The 14,475-nt window shown below is 41.2% G+C and overlaps 1 protein-coding gene and 1 non-coding gene across 3 annotated transcripts; one reads left to right on the forward strand and one right to left on the reverse strand.

Annotated features, from left to right (window-relative positions):
- Positions 1-3,409: 3,409 nt before the first annotated feature.
- On the reverse strand, positions 3,410-3,513 carry LOC134660342 (U6 spliceosomal RNA). The gene has a single exon (XR_010097878.1). It is a non-coding gene; the product is annotated as a U6 spliceosomal RNA (small nuclear RNA).
- A 2,067-nt stretch (positions 3,514-5,580) lies between these two features.
- On the forward strand, positions 5,581-14,395 carry LOC134660262 (zinc finger protein 250-like). 2 transcript variants are annotated; one of them, XM_063516005.1, is made up of 7 exons: positions 5,581-5,871; positions 6,603-6,802; positions 8,804-8,911; positions 10,112-10,318; positions 11,083-11,206; positions 13,480-13,584; positions 14,004-14,392. In XM_063516005.1, the coding sequence occupies exons 1-7, from the start codon at positions 5,635-5,637 to the stop codon at positions 14,160-14,162; spliced, it is 1,140 nt and encodes a 379-aa protein (XP_063372075.1). In that variant the 5' UTR covers positions 5,581-5,634; the 3' UTR covers positions 14,163-14,392. The 2 variants fall into 2 exon arrangements, with proteins under 2 accessions (XP_063372075.1, XP_063372076.1); XM_063516006.1 differs by lacking the exons at positions 5,581-5,871; positions 6,603-6,802 and adding an exon at positions 7,107-7,192 and having other exon boundaries at positions 14,004-14,395.
- Positions 14,396-14,475: the final 80 nt, after the last annotated feature.

Genomic DNA, 14,475 nt, shown 5'->3' on the forward strand with positions numbered 1-14,475 from the left:
TGGTAAATGTAGAATTGCCACAGAGCTTTATCAATGATATTTGTATAGGTGCAGCTCATTCTGCTTATATTCATGTTTAGCTATCATCAAGTGACCTTAATTGTACTCATTATTGTCTATATATATGCAGTATGAGTAGTTTACCTTATCTGGTGCCTACTAGTAGACATAAACTTGATTGTTTCTGAACGCTAAAGTGGCTTAATTTATGTAAACCATTCATAGACATAGCTTAATTCTGAATATTCAGTCTTCTCTTTCCAGATTAAGAATAAGGTACTTAATTCGAAACCTTAGCTCATCGCATATTTGTTTTTAACCAAAATGAAAATTTGTGTTTATTTTGTGATTTTACATTATTTGCAATAACTGTGCGGAACCATGGGGTCCCCGACCTTTTGCCGGGCACCCGTGGGCCCAAAGCCAACAGCGCAGATGCCGTTTAAGAGGAACCTATTTTATCCAATGCTAGGGTCAACACTTTGTCGAATATATTTGATATTTATGTATATTTATCCTCCTTATGACCTAAGGGTAGGTAATTGTAACTTTTTGATATCAAATATACGCAGAATAGTCAATTATTTTGTATTCTGAAGTGCATATAATATTACTGGATTTGGGCCAGTGTGCTTTTGTATACTATATCTCTGGCCTACTATATAGGCTAGTCTATTAACATCCCGCCTCCTGGAAGGCAGTATACAGACTTCTTAGATATATTCACGGTAGTGCTAAGAGTGTGGACCTGGTTTTCCGACACTTGACTGCATGAGATTATTTTTTCAGGTCTTGAGCAAGAAGGGTGCCTAGATAGGTTGAGGTCCTCAACTTGTGGATTTGGTAGGAGCAAGACACAGACGGGGTGTAAATTAGTTAATCCACCATGTTTCAAGAGATTCATGTGCATTCATGCCTTCAGGTTACACTGTAGAGACAGACTAACACTTTGGCAGAGTTTTGCTAACATATAATAAATGATTGCATTTGTTTGGGTGTACAATTACATGTTCCACACCAAAAACATAATTATTTATATATTTCAATCTATTTTTGAAAGGTTTGCGTTTCAAAATAGCTTCGCCTTTTCGCAAGGCGTGCTCCTGTTCCCCTATTTTATTGTGCAAAGCGAACAGTATCACAATGCTATAATTTTGTATAAATTGAGAACTAGAGGGTCATGCCCTAGACGTGACCGCCCAGAAACTGTGCTAGAACCGTTCGTGCAAACCATTCAGTCACTATTTTTAAAAACCTTTTGTAGTGGGTACATTCCACGGTCTTAAATTTATTAAACGTGTAGTATCAAACTATGACAAGTCATGATAAGTGAAATAAGTGATAACAGTATCTGGTCCGTGCATAGAAGCACTTGCCCTTGAGGTTAGGGCATGGGTAGTTTATTATAAACTTAATCCGTGCATAGGAGCACTTACGATACAGGTGGTTTAAAACTTCCAGGGTCACAATACAGACACAAGGGTGTAAAATACATAATTCATAAACGCCCGTTAGGCCAGTTTTGTATATTTTATTTCAAACATGCTTGTGCAGCACCGCCAGCACATGATAATTTTCCTAATATACCATGGCAGTCAGGGATATAATAATTATGTAAAAAAGGTAGGTAACCTTGGTCATGTCGTGTACATAGGTAGGTACTCGTAAACATGTTAACTGAAAGACAAGTGCTCTCCAGCCAAATGTAATTTATGCAACTGTGAGCTGCTCTTACATTGGGATCATATGTATTTATTTCTAGTCTGTCATATTGTAGCAGGCCTAGACTTCAAAGGTTTGTAGATGTTTATAGGGCCGTTAAACGGACCCTTTGTACACCTTGAGCAGGCTGTTTGTTTAACACCATGGGTAATATATATTGTAAACATAGCTTATTTCAGAATGGAATCGTAAGCTCTGTCGTGTCGTGAGCTTACCGAGCCTGATTTAATTAGAGTCCACAGATTGTATGGACCTTGGAGGATTGACCACTCCTTATTCTAATTATCAATATTCTGCCTGGGCTTATAGTCGAAATTAGGTGACTAAATCTCTTAGTATTATCTATGCCACCCAAGTTATGAGGCTTAGCGTCTCCAGACCACAATTTTATATTAGGGTGCAAAGATTTTTTCATCTTTAAAATAAAAATGAGTCGAGATAGGCCTGGAATCTTAGGTTTTTATTTTACCTATTATAATTTTAGAAATGTTATGTAAATGGAAAGCAGTTTTCACTTTTACCACAGTTAATTAGCCCAATTTCGGGTTTAGCCAATAGGGTGTTCGGGACCCTTGAAATAGATTGGTAAACAAAAATGAAAACTCTAATAACGAAGCCTTGCCTATTTCGACTGATTTTTAGCCAAAACATTATTTTAAACCATTTTTACTTTCTCTAAAAAGAGATATTTACAACTTAATCTTTGTAATATTTTTGTGATTGTGGTCTACTCGCACGCCTGTGTTATGACCATATCATTTATATTTCTGTGAATATGTCTGACGTGCCTTGCGCAGGCTTACATAGGTTATAATATCATCATCAATAACTTGACGTCAGTTTGTGAACGAATCAAAGATTCTTTTGGCACACCTTACGCAGGTGTAAACATGGCAGCCTTGCGCAGGTTTAGATAGGTACATAATATATTGGTTTCATCACAAATAACTTGACGTTAGTTTGTGAACGAATCAAAGATTCTTTTGGCACACCTTACGCAGGTGTAAACATGGCAGCCTTGCGCAGGTTTAGATAGGTACATAATATATTGGTTTCATCACAAATAACTTGACGTTAGTTTGTGAACGAATAAAAGATTCTCTTAGGCGCACCTTAGCAGGTGGAACCATAATAAACGTAAGTTTAAGAATAAGTATCATTCAAATCAAATACCCTGAGTTTATGGGTAATATTCCCTAAGTTGCGGGTTCCTTGCTCGACAAGGTGAAAGGCTTTACGCAGGCTTTAACAGGCACTTTTAGAAAGTGTCATTCACGGTGACGTACAGATTTGCCAAAACTAAACTTTAACTCTACAGTTAACTAATATAATTTGACAATATGAACCAAACCATGCGTCTTCGTCAATGAATCAATCTAAAGATTCCCGTATCGTTAATGCCCTTCCATGTCACAGGCTTCCGATTTTATTTGAAACGTTTAATTTAAGTGTACTATTTATGTAGGTAGGTAAGTAGGCTTAAGAATTGACCCTCTTGTATGTAGTTACGTATAGAATTAATAATCAAGTTATTCAAATTCAAAATAACACAAGCACATATAGCACCTACATGCAAGAGTTCTTTTCCTTAACCTTTAAAGCTGTAAGTACCTGCTAAGTTATATATTTAAGTAGGTACCTACCTACATAAATCAAAGATCTAGTTGGAGAGATATAAGTTGATAGATACAGAGTGAAATACTTCACGAATTCGCATGTCATTCTTGCGCAGAGCCATGCTAATCTCTCTCTATGTCTAGTCAGATTTAAGTTTATGTACTGCCGAAGTACTCACTTTCCACAAAAATAAATGCAATGTTTGCGATGTAGGTTTGTTCGTTACCTTGTGTCCCTTAGAGCGGAAATATCGTCGACTCCTATTCGGGTACACGTTATTTATCAGCAAGTTTATTACCAAAAAATTAATTTTGCAATATTATATTAACCCGGAACGGGATAAAAAGATAAATTGCTGATAGATACTTGGACAGATAAAAACCCTACACGTCTATAAGCTTCTACCTTAATACGTAGGTTCTACGTAACACGTATTAACTATCCGATCCATTCGTATTCGAAAACACAAATCACTTGAAAGGGTATACCTCCACACATCACCATTTAAGTATTATATAATTTCAACCGTTATTATACACACACAAAGATTTAAACTAACAAGACTCGGAAGAGACTTAATAAAATTAAATTATAATGGTGACACGTGCACGCTTTACCAGCTCGATGTGTTTTCTACCATGTGATTTTAGTATTTTCATTGGCATAGCCACGGTGCGCGCAGGCAGCCTTTGAAAACACTTGCACATCACTATTCCGGATCATTTTTATTTGCTAGATAGTTTAACGGACAACTAAATTTAAATATTTATTTCGAACGGCAAAAGCCGTTAGAAACTGTTTTTCAATATAGTCAGCTAAACTGGGGTACAAATTCAAAAACTCACCAGCAGTTTAGCTTCACGACCTTCCAGATGGAAAAACAGCAAGCCAATGAGGTAATTTGCGTTTATTTCTAAGTGTCAAAATTGTCAAACGCAACTGCCTGAAGTGGTGGGGGTGTGGGAGAGAGATGGACGTATATGCTAGAAAAGGACAATACGACTAACTACAGTGTTGCCACTCTCTCAATATATTACTTTAGGTTCCGAATATCGGTACAGTTGTTTAATTTCTGAACGTTTGCTACAAATAAAAAATCCCCTCCACACTCGTACGTGGCTTCGCGGTGCGATTCACGCACATAGCCTGGAGGGGGCTCAAAAGCCGTAACAGACTACCGCACCGCAACCTTGGTGCGCCGCACCCATAAGTGAGAGCGAGAAAGAAATGTTTCTTTGCGGTGCGGGAGTCTGTTGTTTTACAAGCAGCACGTCACACCCGTTTATAACATTAGCTCAAACATCCTGCAGTTGACTGATGGCCAGTGCCAGTGACTGTCTGTCATTGTCAGTAAAAAAAAATATTTGTTTATTTATTTTTTATTATAAGATTTATATAAATTTAATGAAATGGATAAGATCGGAATCAAAAATGAATTCTTTCCGCACTACGGCAAGATATCTCATTGCCACGCATGTTTAAGCTCAGACAGAGTTCTTTCAACCGTGACCGAATATGTCGATATCTATTACAAAATCTTAGACAATCAGAATATGGTAAGCTTTCGGTCAATATAGAGAAGACAATGATATGAAATGTATTGCTGAACAGAGCGTCATAGGGCAAGAACTCTCGTATTTGTATATGTACGTCGATTTTTATTTACGAACTCAACTTCAAATATTGTAGTTGTTTTTTTTTTTTCAATTTTAGATGCTTCCAAATGAACTGTACTTATGCTGGGAGTGTATAGCAATTCTGAAGAAAGTCAGGATGTTCAAAAAGAAAGTTTTAGAAGCCCAGAAGATACTTCAATTTTATTACACTAATAAACAGGTATGGCAACTTCACTTCAATTTTATTACACTAATAAACAGGTATGGCAATCCAAGTAGATAGAACAAAATCATTTACCTTTAAAAGTCCGGCCATACTTTAAAAATAAAAATCTTAAGAGAATATGGTTGCTTAACAGAAAAATATTTCTCCTTAGATTTAATATGCACCTTATAAGATTCTAATTGGAATAAATATTTTAAAAAATTTCAGTACCCCTTTCCCCAATCTCTTTCAAACCTCTCCCCTCACACAACCAACCACCAGATATGTTTAACATATGAAGAGAACGAAATAAAAGCTATCAAAAAAGAGATAGACATTTACGATGAATTCAACCACTTTGACAATGATGATGTCAAAGACGAACCTGAATCCAATGAGCCAAATGAACCAAATGTCACGGATAATGTTACGGATACCATTCCGGAAACATCAAACAATTGGAAGGAATTTAACATGAAGAGAATAATGAATAGGAAAGCGAAGTATAGATTTTTGAATGCAAAACTAAAGAAACATAGACGATTGTTAGTCAGGAAGAAGCCGATAGAGCTTGCTGCTCTTTTGAATGGCTTGGAAGAGGAGAGAGGCGGAGATTCTTTTTTAAAAGAGGAGTATAAGTGTGTGAGTTGTGTGGCGACGTGGCGTGATGAAGATGGGTTGGCTAAACATCAGAGGAAGTATCATGACGAGGTGAGGTTTTTTTGGTTATTAGTTGGGGAGCTTGCCAAGGTTTTTTTTATCCTTTGGCTTTTACACCCTGCAATTTTGCACAGGGTGAATTTGCCGATGTTGGTGTACAGTTGCCATCAGATATATATATATATATATATATATATTATATATATCGGAGCGGCCGAGGTGCTCAAATATATCTGAACACGCACTTTAACACCTTGACAATAGACGCGTGTTCAGATATTTGTGAACACCTTGGCCGCTCCGATATATCTGATGGCGACTGTACAACAATACCAGCAATAATATTTATTTATATGAGCCTAGAGCAGCCATTCTCAAAGTGTGTTCCGCGGAACCCTAGGGTTCCGCGACACCCCTGCAGGGGTTCCGCAAGAATTTAGAATTATGCTTATTTAATAAAAAAATACACTTCTAAAAACTATTGTTTTATTGTAGGGTTTCATCAAGTATTTCGCTTTCCAAAAGGGTTCCGTCAAAAAAAAAAGATTGAGAACCGCTGGCCTAGAGTGTCCCACTGCTGAGCAAAGGCCTCATCCTCCCTTTCCACGTATTCCGGTCTTGACCCGTCTCCCACCATGTCAAAGGCGTCGAGGTTATCTCGCCAAGTCGAGGTCATCTCGCCAAGCCGACGTCATCTCGCCAAGTCGAGGTCATATCGCCAAGTCGAGGTTTGCCGCGACCTCGATTTTGTGGGGCCCATTCATATTACTGCAATATTTCAGGCAATAGGACCATACCAATGCAAAATATGCAAGACCCGCTGCCCGTCCCAGGACAAGCTTGAAGCACACCAGACCAAGCACTATTACCGGAGGGAATGCAAGGTGTGCCGGCTGCAGTGTTGCTCGCAGCCCGGCATGGACCGGCATCTCGAGCAGCACGACCGCATGGTGCAGTGTTTAGCCTGCGAGCTGTGTTTCAAGTGAGTACACTTATTACTGGAGGGAATGTAAGGTGTGCCGGGTGCGGTGTTGCTCGCAGCCCGGCATGGACCGACACCTCGAGCTGCATAACCGCATGGTGCAGTGTTTAGCCTGCGAGCTGTGTATCAAGTGAGTACACTTATTACTGGAGGGAATGCAAGGTGTGCCGGCTGCGGTGTTGCTCGCAGCCCGGCATGGACCGACACCTCGCGCTGCACGACCGCATGGTGCAGTGTTTAGCCTGCGAGCTGTGTTTCAAGTGAGTACACTTATTACCGGAGGGAATGCAAGGTGTGCCGGGTGCAGTGTTGCTCGCAGCCTGGCATGGACCGACACCTCGAGCTGCATGACCGCATGGTGCAGTGTTTAGCCTGCGAGCTGTGTTTCAAGTGAGTACACTTATTACCGGAGGGAATGCAAGGTGTGCCGGGTGCGGTGTTGCTCGCAGCCCGGCATGGACCGACACCTCGAGCTGCATGACCGCATGGTGCAGTGTTTAGCCTGCGAGTTGTGATTCAAATGAGTACACTTATTACTGGAAGGAATGCAAGTTGTGCCGGGTGCGGTGTTGCTCGCAGCCCGGCATGGACCGTTATCTCGAGCAGCATGATCGTATGGTGCAGTGTTTAGCCTGTGAGCTGTGTTTCAAGTGAGTACACTTATTACCGGAGGGAATGCAAGGTGTGCCGGGTGCGGTGTTGCTCGCAGCCCGGCATGATTTAGATTTAGATTTATTTATTTCAAGATGAAAATTACACTATAAATTTGCTACATTCGTCAAAATTATGTTTATCTTCTCATCATGATCGTCAAAAATTACATTATAAATTTAAAAATAAAAATAATAAGATTAAGATTAATTATGTCTCCCAATAAGGATCGTCATGTACAAAGAAAAACATGGACCGACACCTCGAGCTGCATGACCGCATGGTGCAGTGTTTAGCCTGCGAGTTGTGATTCAAATGAGTACACTTATTACTGGAAGGAATGCAAGTTGTGCCGGGTGCGGTGTTGCTCGCAGCCCGGCATGGACCGTTATCTCGAGCAGCATGATCGTATGGTGCAGTGTTTAGCATGCGAGCTGTGTTTCAAGTGAGTACACTTATTACCGGAGGGAATGTAAGGTGTGCCGGCTGCGGTGTTGCTCGCAGCCCGGCATGGACCGACACCTCGCGCTGCACGACCGCATGTTGCAGTGTTTAGCCTGCGAGCTGTGTTTCAAGTGAGTACACTTATTATTGGAGGGAATACAAATGTGGTTTATAAGAATTACCACAGAATAAATAATAGTACTAGGTACAGAAGATTCACTCTCTAACAAAACGCGTCCATTACGGCAGATGTGACCGCTAGGTGGCGCAAGCGCGAGCAGGCGTCCGTTCCGTAGCGGTGCGCGGCAACTACTATGGCTAGACACCAAAATTGGTGTGGGCCGCATGTACTTGTTGGTATTTGTAGCGCTAGCGACGCAACGAAATCGCGGAGTGAGCCACGCATGGAATTACTTTGTTATCCCACAACATTTGGGTAAACACATTTTTTGAAGTGAAAACTTCTTTAGCGGTGCTGTGCACTTTTTGTGATGAGGAAAAAATGTTAAACTCGCGACAGGTCGCGTGACCGACAGATTGAAAATTCGTAAGACGGACACGTGACCTGATTGAAAAACTTACAAGTTTTCACTTCTGCCGGCACTCCCGGAGTGCAACCCGTTGTTTTTTATTGACTAAGGACAGGCGTGTCTCACTCCGCGATTTCGTCGCTTTGCTACAGGTAGCTAAAAGTACATCCGTTCGGCCTCAATTTTGGGGAAAGCCATAAGCCGCGCGTGGCGCTGTCGCCACCTAGCGGCCATATCTGTGCTGATCGTAACAGACGCGTTTTGTTAGAGAGTGAGTCTTCTGTACTTAGCAGTATTATTTATTCTGTGGTCTAATCAATAAGGCCTTATTGGCCTTTACCATCAAGTCGTAAGGTGATGATTGTTGTGTGTTCAGGAACGTGCGGTTGTTCTACAACCACTACAAGGAGCTGCACGCGCGGTTTGTGTGCGACGAGTGCGGCAAGCGGTGCAAGTCGCGCGACATCATTGAGAAACACCTTAGGTAGGTACCTAAATGATATTTCAAAAGATGTGTCCCGTCGAGTTTGTTGCCGGTCCCATATTGGGATACCCTCCTCCAATAGGCTACATGACTAATTTTTTTTTATGGTATCAATCGATCGGGTTTGTTTTTAGGATCAAATGTCTATATGGGACCCATTGCATTATAGTAACACAAAAGTCAGAAATTGTAGTCAAAGTCCGACAGTCGCACTTCACTCGCGAAACGCCCTATACAAAACGGACAGAGGCCGTGACGTCATCGCCCATCTGGACCGCATCGCCCGTATGGACAAAACAATAAAATTGCGTTTTTGTCGGTGAAATATTGCGTTTATCTATATAGTTGCTATACAATATTTTTTTGGATGAAATGTAAGGAATCGAATGGTACTTTTATCGTTTTTGGAAGTTAAAAAAAACTTAAATTTTGAAACTTTCAGGTCCTGTAATTTTGTAATTTTCTAATATTTTATTTTAATATCCACATTATTGTGATAAATTGCTCGTTTGCTATCTATTTTACTAGATTTTGTTATAAAATTCAACATGTGTCATCATCCCTATTGAGGGGGGATTTAAATTATTTTAAATCTTCTCGGGGCAGAGGTGTAGGGTTGGAGCCGGTGTAGCTTTATTTGACGTTCATAAGCGCATTGTAATATGCCTACTTGAATAAACTATCTTTTATCTTTATCAATTGAGTATTTGACTGTATTTAAAGTAGAATAGGGTATTTGACTGCTAGTCAAATCAGTTTCTTTGTTCGAACTGTCAAAGCGATTTGCTACTATGAAATTTATATGAAACACTAGCATGTGACGTCACAATCAAATAACCTACTCTTTATAGTTGTATACGGGTTTTAAAATAGAAATTGTGTCTAAAAATAACTGCAGTCTACGTTTCTCTATTAATCTTCTGGTGCTTTATTTCACACATGGTTTAAAATAATTTATTTTGTGGGCTTTGTGAGGTATATGTAGGAGGCACTTTATGAGGTATCTCTACAAAAAAAAATATTTTAAAACTAAGTCCGCAGTAAACGTATGAAGGCTGTGTTGTGTCATAATTTACGTCGAAAAATCAGCATATGCGACGGTGACGTCCCACGGGTAATGGTACCTTATGGCGGACGAGCGACGTGGTGGAAAGGTACCTTTTCCCGTGGAACGCCACATTATTTATATATAATTTACAGGTACCATTTCGGCTACGAATGCCCGTACTGTAAAAAGAAGCTAAAGAACTCCACGTCATATAAGAACCACGTGGACGCGCAGCACTTATCTTCCGTCTCGGACAGCTCGTACTGCGTGCAGTGCGACAGGAGATTCACGAGCGACCGCATGTACAAGCGGCACCTGCAGAGCAGCGCGGCGCACGCGGCAGAGCGGGACAACACTAGGTAACACGTCATCATCTTCCTCGCGTTGTCCCGGAATTTTTACCACGGCTCATGGGAGCCTGGGGTCCGCTTGGCAACTAATCCCAGTAATTGGCGTGGGCACTAGTTTTTACGAAAGCGACGAAGCCCAGAGGGTAAACTATAGGCCCGTATTGGGATTAGTCCGGTTTCCTCACGATGTTTTCCTTCACCGAAAAGCGACTGGTAAATATCAAATGATATTTCGTACATAAGTTCCGAAAAACTCATTGGTACGAGCCGGGGTTCGAACCCGCGACCTCCGGATTGCAAGTCGCACGCTCTTACCGCTAGGCCATCAGCGCTTCTACACTAGGTAACACGTGTCCGCTTATATTATGTACTAGCTTTTGCCCGCGACTTCGTCTGCGTGGAGTTAGTAATTTGGGTAGCTTATTTTTACCCGATCTGTTTTTTACCGATTCCCCATACAAACTTCCACCCCTCTTAGCTCGTACCAATGAGTTATTCGGAACTTATGTATGAAATATCATTTGATATTTACCAGGCGCTTTTCGGTGAAGGAAAACATCGTGAGGAAACCGGACTAATCCCAATAAGGCCTAGTTTATCCTCCGGGTTGTAAGGTCAGATGGCAGTAGCTTTCGTAAAAACTAGTGCCTATGCCAATTCTTGGGATTAGTTGCCAAGCGGGCCCCAGGCTCCAAAAAGGCCGGGATAACGCGACGAAGATGATAGATACACCTTTATTAACTTCCAGAGTGAAATTTACATTTTATTCGCAGAGCCAAGCGAAAGTACCCCTGCCCCGAGTGTGACAACGTGTATTCGCGGCGCACGTACATGAACAATCACTACCGGCACGTGCACGCTAAGCAGAGCAAGTACTACTGCGAGGACTGCGACCGGGTGAGTGAGGGTACCCGGGTACACGGGTACCCGATGTACACGGGTTTAGTGTACCAGGCGCACTCATTGAGCATTTTGGACAGTACCATCGCCAATTCGCCATTAAATATATCGCAGGAGCCAAGGTGTGCAAAAATATCTGATAATGCACTTTAACTTCTTGATAATACAGATATTTGTAAACATCTTGGCCGCTCCGATATATCTGATGGCGTAACGGCGTATTTCGTGGCACTTTCTCCTTTTTATGTTTCCCTGTTTTGTAGAATTTCCTATTTTGTATCTGTGCTATATAAATTATTTATATTCTTCTATTCGTATCAATATCACATGAAACATTAAACAAATACCGTATCAATCTTATACCTCTAAATGAGCAATTCTTGTATATACGAGGGGTGTTCAAAATATTCTCGGTATGAGAATGAAAACAAACAAGTACGAAAAGTTTGATATTTTTATTTTTCAATATACTCCCCCCCTATGTTCATACACTTAAAAGATCGATCAATTATTTTTTTTAATCCTGCATAAAAATATTTTTTATCTTTGGTGTAAAAATGCTCCTCCACTGCCGCCTTCAATGCTTCATCATCGGAAAATTTATTTCCACGCAGATCCTTTTTAAGATTGGGGAACAAAAAGAAGTCGCTGGGGGCTAAGTCCGGACTATACGGTGGGTGAGTAACAGTTTCAAACCCACATTCAACAATAGCTGCCTTGGCAATATGAGCAGTATGGACGGGGGCGTTGTCATGCAGAAGCATAACACCTTTGGTTAACTTTCCTCGCCTCTTTTCTTTGATTGCATCCTTTAATTGACGTAGAATGTTAGCGTAGTACTGTCCTGTGATATTTACACCTTTTTCTTTATAATCGATTACTAATACTCCTTCACAATCCCAAAATATCGTGGCCATGACCTTGCCAGCTGAAGGGATGACCTTGAACTTCTTGGGATGAGCTGAACCCTTAATGTGCCACTGCATGGACTCTTGTTTACTCTCTGGGTCATAATGATGAACCCAGGTTTCATCTCCAGTAACTATTCTTTGCAGCACCTCATCAGGATTTTCACCGCACAGGTCAATAAAATCGGAACAACAAGCTACACGCATGTCTTTTTGAAGCCGAGTCAGCATTCGCGGAACCCATCTTGCACTTACTTTTGACATATTAAGATGGTCATGGATAATATCATGTACGGTACCAATAGAGAGATGAGATTGGTTACTTGTGCTATAGATTTTACCTTCACTCGACCATCTTCCAATATAAGTTTTTCCACTTTATCAATATTTTCTTGTGAAGTAGCTACTACAGGTCGGCCAGGTCTAGGGTCGTCTTCAACACTCTCCCTTCCACGTTTAAACTCGCTTGACCACTTTTGAATGGTAGATAAAGAAGGAGCAGACTCACGGTAAACACAATCCATTTCCTCTTTTATGGTTTTTTGATTTTTACCCTGTTTTGTCAAGAATTTTATCACGCATCGATGTTCTAATTTAGTTAACATTGTCAATTCCCACATGATGTTCATGTTTGTTCAGCAATTGCAGAAAAACAAAAGAACATCTCGGTTCGAATTATACTTTTTTTTAATGTCAATGAATAAACCTTAGCGGCCAGTAACGAAAGAAATTTTAGAAAAGGTTGTAAGATATCAATACCGAGAATATTTTGAACGCCCCTCGTATATTTCGGGGATCTCGGAAACGGCTCTAACGATTTCGATGAAATTTGGTATATGGGGGTTTTCAGGGGCCGAAAAATCGATCTAGCTAGGTCTTTTCTCTGGGAAAACGCGCATTGTTTAGTTTTTATATGTTTTCCGAGCAAAGCTCGGTCTCCCAGATATTATCAGATAAAGCACACAAATACCTCAAAACGTGTTGCTTTACCACATTTTAAAATAAAAGTTAACACGGAACTTGCTGGGGCCCGTTTCTCAAAAGCTTGTAAAACTTGTAATACAAGCGGATTTCACTTTTTGACAGCTTTTGTTAGAAAGGGACTTCCACTTGTATTACAAGTTACAAGCTTTTGAGAAACAGGCCCCTGGTATAGGTGAACCAGGATCTATTGAGGGTGCGCCATGTTGCGGAATTTCACTGAAACAATTTTTTTCATACTACACTGTCACCCTATACATGAGAATAACAGCGCCCTCTTGACAATTATCATATATTACTGGTCAGGCTATACCAACTTTTTCCCTACCTAATGTTTGTTAACATTATATTTCTAAGTAACATGTGTGTAAATGATTTCAGCATTTCCTGAATCGGACGCGGTACCTGGACCACAGACGGTTCCAGCACGAGGGCGCGAAGAGAGACAAGGACAAACTGTGCAATATATGCGGCCGAGGGTTTGCGGTGAGCTATTTGGATTTTGTTTAATTTGACCCGTACATACATAATTAGTTAGTTGCATATGTATGTACCTATGTAGGTACATACAATACAATGTAAGTTAAGTAAAAGCTTGTTGAAGAGGCTCGAAATTAAAAAAATAGTATGGGAGTTAATGGGATATTGATCAGTTGCGCCTACATTTTTTAAATTTGCCACTTACAAAGCTGGCTTGTAGTAGTATAGCTACGTTAACACATTCATTGCCACCCAGCCAAACAAGACATCCGCACCAGGCCATAAAAATTTCGTCATATACAGCTGTAGTGCCACGATCCCGACTATCGGGTCGTCCGGCCTGGGAACGAAATCATAAAATACCCTATAGTCGGGTTTTCGCCACTGAATGTGTTAAACTTGTTTCATTCGTTCTTAAATTGCAGGCAAACAGGACGCTAGTGAATCACATCCGAACGCACTCCGGAGAGCGGCCGTTCCCGTGCGAGTACTGCGGCGCCAAGTTCACGCAGAAACACGCCATGCTGTCGCACGTCAAGTATATACACATGAAGAGCAAGCGGAAAGCTAGCTGGCACGAGTAGACGTGTACCCGGGTACCCGTGTCCGGCAGATGGCTGCAGGTTGACGCGCCATGCTGTCGCACGTCAAGTATATACACATGAAGAGCAAGCGGAAAGCTAGCTGGCGCGAGTATCCACGTATACCCGGGTACCCGTGTCCGGCAGATGGCTGCAGGTTGACGCGCCATGCTGTCGCACGTCAAGTATATACACATGAAGAGCAAGCGGAAAGCTAGCTGGCACGAGTAGACGTGTACCCGGGTACCCGTGTCCGGCAGATGGCTGCAGGTTGACGCGCCATGCTGTCGCATGTCAAGTATATACACATGAAGAG

The sequence above is a fragment of the Cydia amplana genome, chromosome 26 (genome assembly GCF_948474715.1).
Source record: "Cydia amplana chromosome 26, ilCydAmpl1.1, whole genome shotgun sequence".
NCBI lineage: Eukaryota > Metazoa > Arthropoda > Insecta > Lepidoptera > Tortricidae > Cydia > Cydia amplana.

What these genes read in the sequence shown, in the direction of transcription:
- LOC134660262 (XM_063516005.1), top strand. Translation starts at nt 5,635, where the DNA reads ATGAAGAGAATAATGAATAGGAAAGCGAAGTATAGATTTTTGAATGCA. An exon ending in AGAGGAAGTATCATGACGAG is followed by an intron (nt 5,872 to 6,602) that starts GTGAGGTTTTTT and finishes GCAATATTTCAG; the next exon opens with GCAATAGGACCATACCAATG. An exon ending in GCCTGCGAGCTGTGTTTCAA is followed by an intron (nt 6,803 to 8,803) that starts GTGAGTACACTT and finishes TTGTGTGTTCAG; the next exon opens with GAACGTGCGGTTGTTCTACA.